The 7,361-nt window shown below is 42.0% G+C and overlaps 1 protein-coding gene across 1 annotated transcript in view; it reads left to right on the top strand.

Moving 5' to 3' along the window:
* The window catches only part of Klf9 (Kruppel like factor 9), a 26,147-nt gene extending 21,101 nt beyond the window's left edge, over positions 1-5,046 (top strand). Inside the window, exon 2 of the mRNA XM_010638464.3 lies at positions 4,080-5,046. Within this exon, the coding sequence (XP_010636766.1) occupies positions 4,080-4,309 (230 nt within the window). The 3' untranslated portion in view covers positions 4,310-5,046. The remainder of the gene's footprint in view (positions 1-4,079) is intronic.
* Positions 5,047-7,361: the final 2,315 nt, after the last annotated feature.

Here is a 7,361-nt window from a genome sequence, read left to right as displayed (position 1 = left end):
AAATAGCATATATATATATATATATATATATATATATATATAAATTGTATTGTAAATACCACTTGTATTAGGTACCATAAGTAATCCAGAGGTCATTTGAAGTATATAAGAAGATGTGCTGGGTGTGGTGGTGCACACCTATAATCCCAGCACTTGGGAGGCTGAGGCAGAAGGATCAGTGCAAGTTCCAGGCTAGCCTGTGCTACAGTCCAGTGTATCAATCAGTGCTCACTACGGAAACACATTTAATGCAAGATATACAAATATATAAGGATTTATAAGATTGGCTTACAATGGCCGCTATAGAGTCAGTTGTGGAAGCATGCAGAAGGGCTGTGTACCTGCTAGAGATCTGAAGGGTCTAGCCAAAAGTTCACTGTAGGGCCAGGGATTTAGCTCAGTGATTCTGCTGCCTGCCTTGCAAACACAAGGACCAGAGTTCAATCCCTGGTACAAAAAAAAATTTTTTTTTCGCTGTGGTGTCCAAGTCTGTATCAGGAGGCTGAATGGTCTGTGCTGGAAGCCAGGAAATGATGTCCAAGGTGAAGATAAAGACTGGAGCTCCTCTGATGAAACAGAAGGGAGCCTTCCTTTGTTTCCCTTTTATTCCATTCAGGTGACAAGCCTATTCATTGGCGCCCCTCACACCCAGGATGGGTCTTCTGTCTTCAGTAAATCCCTCAGCCACGCCCAGAACTGTGCTGATACAGTCTAGTTGAGTGCTCCTTACACAAGTTGATAACATTCAGTTAACTATCATCACAGGCTGCCTGGAATACATTGCAAGTCCCTGACTCAAAAAAAAGTGCTTAGGTTGCATGCAAATAATCTACTACACCATTTTGTATACAGGACTTGAGCAGCATTGGTTTTGTATTCGAGTCAGGGACACCCTGGAACCAATCCCTCAGATGGTGAGAGATGACCGCATATAAGTCTGAGCATTTACTAATTGCCTGAGTAGGACAAAAGTCATACATGACATTGCCCTTGCTGCAAGAAGCTCAGCCTTACTGGGCTATGATAATCTGCATGTCACCTTTTCCTAACAGCCTGCTGAAGAGGGTAAAAATGCTACTCAACTAATACACGTTGTAAAAGTATGGTTTTTCAACTTCATGTCTTTGTGGCATTTTAGGTAAAGGCTCTTTTGCTGTTTGTTTTTTTGGCCCCTGCAGGAATGCTGTCACACACCACTCCTGGCTCTCATCACTCTGGGTAGAGCCAGCTTCCCTGGTTTGCTCCTGTGTTTTGCTGCCATAGCTCTTCAGCACAGAAGATTTATACTAGGCCAGTGATGGCGAACCTTTTAGAGACGAGTGCCCAAAGTGCAACCCCAAAAAGTGTCAATACTGCAATTAGACCTCAATACCGAGGTTTTACTTTAGAAAAAAACTTGTATATTAACATATTTTGTGTTAAAAACAACATGTGTGCCATAGGTTCACCACCGCTGATGGTCTAGTAACTAGACCTACATACAGAGATTTGACTGCTGAAGATTCATTTTGCCACACTGGGTTTCCCACAACAACAAGTAGATTGTACAGGGTCTTAGACTGTTGCTGTGCTTAGAGAACAGCAAAAACAAAAACAAAAACTATACGTATGTATAGATGATCACAAAAATACCTGGGTTCAGAGAAACGGGGATGGATGGGATTAGGGGTATACTTTCCGAGTGACTCAGATGCACTGTGCTGGACAGCTCCCAGCCTCTGCAGTTTCTCGCCCACTTCCCAGAAAGGCTAGGACAGGAGTGAGAAAATGCTCACTCCTCACACCTATGAAGAGTTCTATAGAAACCACAGCCCGAGTGTCCTGTCTATGAAGCAGCCCACTTTGGGCTGTGCTTGGAAAGGTGTGAGGAGGAGAGGCAGACAGCTCCAGAGCAGATGAAGACAGTCACAGGAGGAGGAAGTGAGGTTCTCTTAAACAGCAAGCACTGGGCTTTGGCTTGTATGTGTCCTTCCTCAGTTTGAATGCAGGTCCTGCTCGCCATCTCTGTGGTGGGGGCAGCAGCAGGAGGAGGAGGCTCTGTGCTGGCCTGGGCAGGTCCCGCAGGCAGGGTCTAGCTGCATTCCAAGTAAGACATGGGCACAATAGCACAACTCCAAGGAAAGCAGTCAGAATGAGGGGCAGTGTGGAAACATGATCCACCAGAGGTAGGGCAGCAGAGTGGCTAGGAGCACGGGGCTTGGCATCCTGGACTGCTTTCTCACAGTGTGATCGTGGGCAAATAATCTAACCCTCCAGGCCTCTATTTTCTCATCTGTAAGACAGGGAAAACTTGTGGGGTGTCCTGTGAGAATCCAGTGAGATAATGCACGGGAATCCCTTAACTCTCTGCCTACACTTATGTGATTACTTTTATAATAATGCTAGGGGTTTTTGTTACAGGGGATATGGAAGACATTGAGATTGTTTATTCTGGAGATTAGACAAAGATATGATGGCTGTTTTCAGATACTTGAAGGACTATGATGTGGCTGAGGGAAAAAACTTACTTTTAGTGCTCAGAGATTATGACTTGAAATACGGTCCTTGCAGAGACAGATTTCATATCAATAAGTGTGTTTGTGGCACACATGCCCAGGACAACCAGGCTGTTTCACAAAGTCCGGGGCTCCTTGTCACTGGACTTTTTGCTGTCAGATGTGAGTGGATGCAGCACTTGGAGGTCAAAGGGAAATCTCTGTTCCGAGGAGGAGGTAGGTTGGACCAGGTGCCTCAGTTTTCTTCTGCCTCTCTAATGCCAGGAAATTTAGCAAAAGGCTTGAGCCTTTGGACTCTGAGAAAACTCATGAAACCTGCAGTTACACAGAATGAAAAACAAAAACATTTTTCTGAAGGATCCATTGAGTACAGAACATTAACTTGCTTAGAGAAGGTGATTCTCAACAATTTCTTCAGTGTATTTATTTGCTAAGGCCTCCTTAACAAAGACTCGCAGGGCACAGTGGTGCATTCCTCTGTAATCCCTGCTCTGAGAGGCTGACACAGGAGGATTCTGAGCCCTCTCTGGGCAATTCAGTGATTTAGTGAGACCTGCTCTCAAAATAAAAAATAAAAGGTGGCCTGGGGATGTAGCTCATTACAGAGACCTTGGGTTCAATCCCCAGGTCCACTGAACAGAACAACACAACCCCACAGACTAAGTGGTTTAAACAACAGAAATGTGTTGTCCCAAGTGGAGGCTGGAAGTTTCAAGGCTAGGTGTTAGCTGTGTTGGTTCCCTCTGAGGCCAATCTTCCTGCAGATGGCCGCCTTCTCGCTGTGTCTTTGTAGTCTCCCAATCTTCGTATCTCTTCTTGTAAGGACAACAACCAAGAAATAAAGGCCCACCTCTAAGGCATTATTAAACCTTAGTTGCCTCCTTCCAGATTGTCCCTCAGTATCTATCGGACATCGGCTCCAGGACCCCCTCAGATACAAGTCCTTCATATAAAATGCAGATACTATATTTGCATATAACTAATGGACTTTTAATCATCTCTAGATTGTATGATAGCTACTACAGTGTAAATCTATGCGAACAGTTATACTGTGTTGTGTAGCTAATACAATCACACTGTGATACTCAACTGCTTTGAAACTCATGGAATTTTTTTTTTTTTTGTACTGGGGTCTCAAACTCAGGTCGCAGGTTGCAGAACCATCATAGAATTTGATAATCAGTGCATTTTGGCATGAAAACTTTGTCCTGGTACTGGTCATTTGGTATAGCAGGTACAAGCTAGAACTTGTCTGTCAAATGCCTGTGGTTCCTCACCCTCTCCAGCCAAAACCGTTTGCTTGGTACTAATTTCTGGTACATATTGAGCCTCTCAGAACCAATTAACTAGGACAAAGGTACTGCAATAATGAAAAGTCAGTACATATTCAGTGCGGGAATAGGTTTTCCTTTCTGAATATGTCCACAGTTGGACCCATGGATAGAGGCGGCCAACTGGGCAGGCACATTCTGAGGTCACGGATAGGGGTGGGGCACAGCCTAGCCCAGCAGAGGTCTTAAGAGGTGGCCTTCAGAACTTGACATATTCTTTAAACTGTATCCTGTCTTGATTCCCTTCTCTTAGGTGAACGGCCCTTTCCCTGCACATGGCCAGACTGCCTTAAAAAGTTCTCCCGTTCAGATGAGCTGACCCGCCACTACCGGACCCACACTGGGGAAAAGCAGTTCCGCTGTCCACTGTGTGAGAAGCGCTTCATGAGGAGTGACCACCTCACAAAGCATGCCCGGCGTCACACTGAGTTCCACCCCAGCATGATCAAGCGATCGAAAAAGGCGCTGGCCAACCCATTGTGAGGTGCTACCATGGCAGCCAGGGAGGGATGGACCACAAAGGACAAAACTACTCCCAAGAAACAGGTGGACACGTGGAAACCCAGCCCCAGAAGAGTTACGCTGACAGCAGGAGGTCGCTGCTCTTTGGTCAATATTCTGATTTTTCCTCTCCCTGTGTTCTTTTTTAAAAAGCACATGGTAGCGGGAGATCAAAGTCAACACTTGGTCCCCTTGCAGAGGCAACTCTTGAACTGTCTCTGACTGCTGGAGGGAAGGCGAATGCTTTTGGTTGTTTGCTCCTTTACCTTGGGGGGTGCGGGTGGGGAGCACAGGAAGGCCAAGACTGGGGTAGGATTTCCAATTCACACTGGTGTACATATGTCTGACTGGGTGAGTTGACTTGTGGCATCACACAGCGATCCTGGGCCTTTATGCTTGCTGTCTCAGAATTGTTTTCTTACCTTTTAATGTAATGACGAGTGTGCTTCAGTTTGTTTATTAGCAAAACCACTCTCTTGAATCACGTTAACTTTTGAGATTAAAAAGAAAAAACTCCATAGCACAGCTGTCTTTATGCAAGCAAGAGCACATCTACTCCAGCATGACCTGTCATCTAAAGACTTGAAAACAAAAAAGTTACTTATAGTCAATGGGTAAGCAGAGTCCGAATTTATACTAATCAAGACGAACCTACGAAAGGTTACACTTAAGTACGGAACTTTTCAACCTTGCTTTGTATGGATTGTACTTTTTGAATATAAGCTGCACTTTTATTTTCTAATGCACAGGATGAATAAGTTAAATACATGCTTTGAGGATAGATGCAGACATTCTGTTTGCACCTTGTTATACTCTGTTTTACAATATATACCTTTCCCTAAAAATTCATGGTGGAGATGTGAGGGGAGAATATACACAACACATGCTGAAGGAGAAGGAGGGTAGTGCTTTAAAAAAAAATACAAAACAACAACAAACAGAATTTTAACTCTATTAATTTGTCCAAATTTTCCTTAGCTAGCGTTGTCTTCTTATATCATAATCCCACTAAGAGAGCTTTTGACCCTGTGCATTGTTATTTGAATGGGTGCATAACAGTCACTAGGTCTTGAAATACCTCTTAAGGGGGTAATGGTTTGTTGATATCCTTCCCATGTTCCTACAAATCTTCCACTGTCAGGTGCAAGAGTTATGTAAAAGGAAAGAGAGCTGAAATATGAAAAGAAAAATATCCCTATATGTAGTAAAATGTCAAGGGAAAATACCACAGTGATTTCAGAGGAGACTCTGCAAAACAGACCCTTTTGGAGATCGTAAGCCAATGAAATACATATGAATGAATTCACATCACTGTACCTTTTACATTGGTAGCATCACCACTATGTATCTTGTATCTAGGTGTCTACAAGGCCTAAACCACTATATCCATACTATGCCATTTACTGAAAACTTACTTTTGGCCTTTAGATAGCCAGAAAAATGAACTGAGTTTTCATAGTTAAAAAACAAAAACCAAACCTCAAATGAGAGGAGTCAGCAGTGATCATGGGGGAAATGTTTACATTTTTTTTCTTCAGAAATAACATTTTCTGGCGATTTTCTCTGATATTTAAAATAAGGAGCTGTGGTGCACTCTAGTTTATCCTTGTGCTATTAAAAAATGTGTAAACGCACGGTGCCCACCTGGTCGTGAGCTCGCTATTTCACCCGACACATCTTGTTTCTGGTTCGGAATAGGGGCTCCTTGCAGCAGGCACAGGTCATGGCTGACTCCGACTTCCAATACAATAGCCATCACTAGCGCGGTGTATTTTTGTTTAACCAATGTAGTTGTATTAGTAGTTCTATGGAGAGAACTGCTTTTAACTTTAGGGACTGGGAGCAGTCCATGGGCTAAAAAGGAGAGTGTTTTCTCACAAGAAAACATGTCAGGAAAAATAAAGAACACTTTCTACCTCTGTTTCAGATTTTTGAAACGCTTATTTTAAACCAAATTTTAATTTCTGTGTCCAAAATAAGTTTCAAGGACATCTGTTCTTCCATACGAAATAGGTTAGGCTGCCTATTTCTTACTGAGCTCATGGAAAGGCTCTGCTTAGGATACTCTGCACGCTGCCTTTTAGTGAGCGAGGAGTTTGGGGTTGCTTAGCAACTTGCTAACTTGTAAAAACTCAGCTTTCCCTCACAGAAAGAAAAGCAGGAAAAAAAAGTCAAGTCAGTGAAAGACAATCTTTATACTTGCAAGAGTAAATCTATATGTGGCTTTTGTCAAGCACTTAGATGGATACAAATGCAGCAGTTTGTTTTAAGAAATGCACAATTTACTTCCCCAAAAAGTTGGTAATTGCCTTTTCAAGTTGTTGACAGACACACATTTGATATTCTCTTATATGTTACAGAAATGTAACATATATACTCAAGGCTTTTTATTCTTTGTGATGAATCCTGTTTTACAGTGTCACAAAACAGGAACCAGCATTCTAATTAGATTTATTATGTCAAGATATGGTTCAAATAGGACTACTAGAGTTCATTGAACACTAAAACTATGAAACAGTTACTTTTTATATTAAAAAGACCATGGATTTAACTTATGAAAATCCAGATGCAGGATAGTAATTTTTGTTTACTTTTTTAACCAAACTGAATTTTTGAAAGACTATTGCAGGTTGTTTAAAAAAGAAAGAGAAGCTGTTTTATCTAATACTGTAAGTAGTTGTCATATTCTGGAAAATTTAATAGTTTTAGAGTTAAGATATCTCCTCTCCTTGTTAGGGAAGAAGAAAGCCCTTCACCATTGTGGAATGATGCCCTGGCTTTAAGCTTCACATCATGCTTCTTTTGAGAATTCTATTTGGTAGTTATAATTACAGAAACCAATTAGTTTGTCAGTTTGCAATTAGAGTTAGCACAGTACTCATCACTCTGGGTAGAGCGAGATGTTCTTTCACAGTGGATGAATGGTCTATAACACTGTAAGATACTGATCTTTACAACTGTTTAATCAGTTTTATTTTTGTACAGTATTAGTGACCTAAGTTATTTTGCTGTCCTGTTTTTGTAAATCAAATGA

The sequence above is a fragment of the Fukomys damarensis genome, unplaced genomic scaffold, assembly GCF_012274545.1.
Source record: "Fukomys damarensis isolate Sample0158 unplaced genomic scaffold, DMR_v1.0_HiC HiC_scaffold_31, whole genome shotgun sequence".
NCBI classification, from domain to species: domain Eukaryota; kingdom Metazoa; phylum Chordata; class Mammalia; order Rodentia; family Bathyergidae; genus Fukomys; species Fukomys damarensis.
This window is presented reverse-complemented; position numbering and strand designations above follow the sequence as displayed.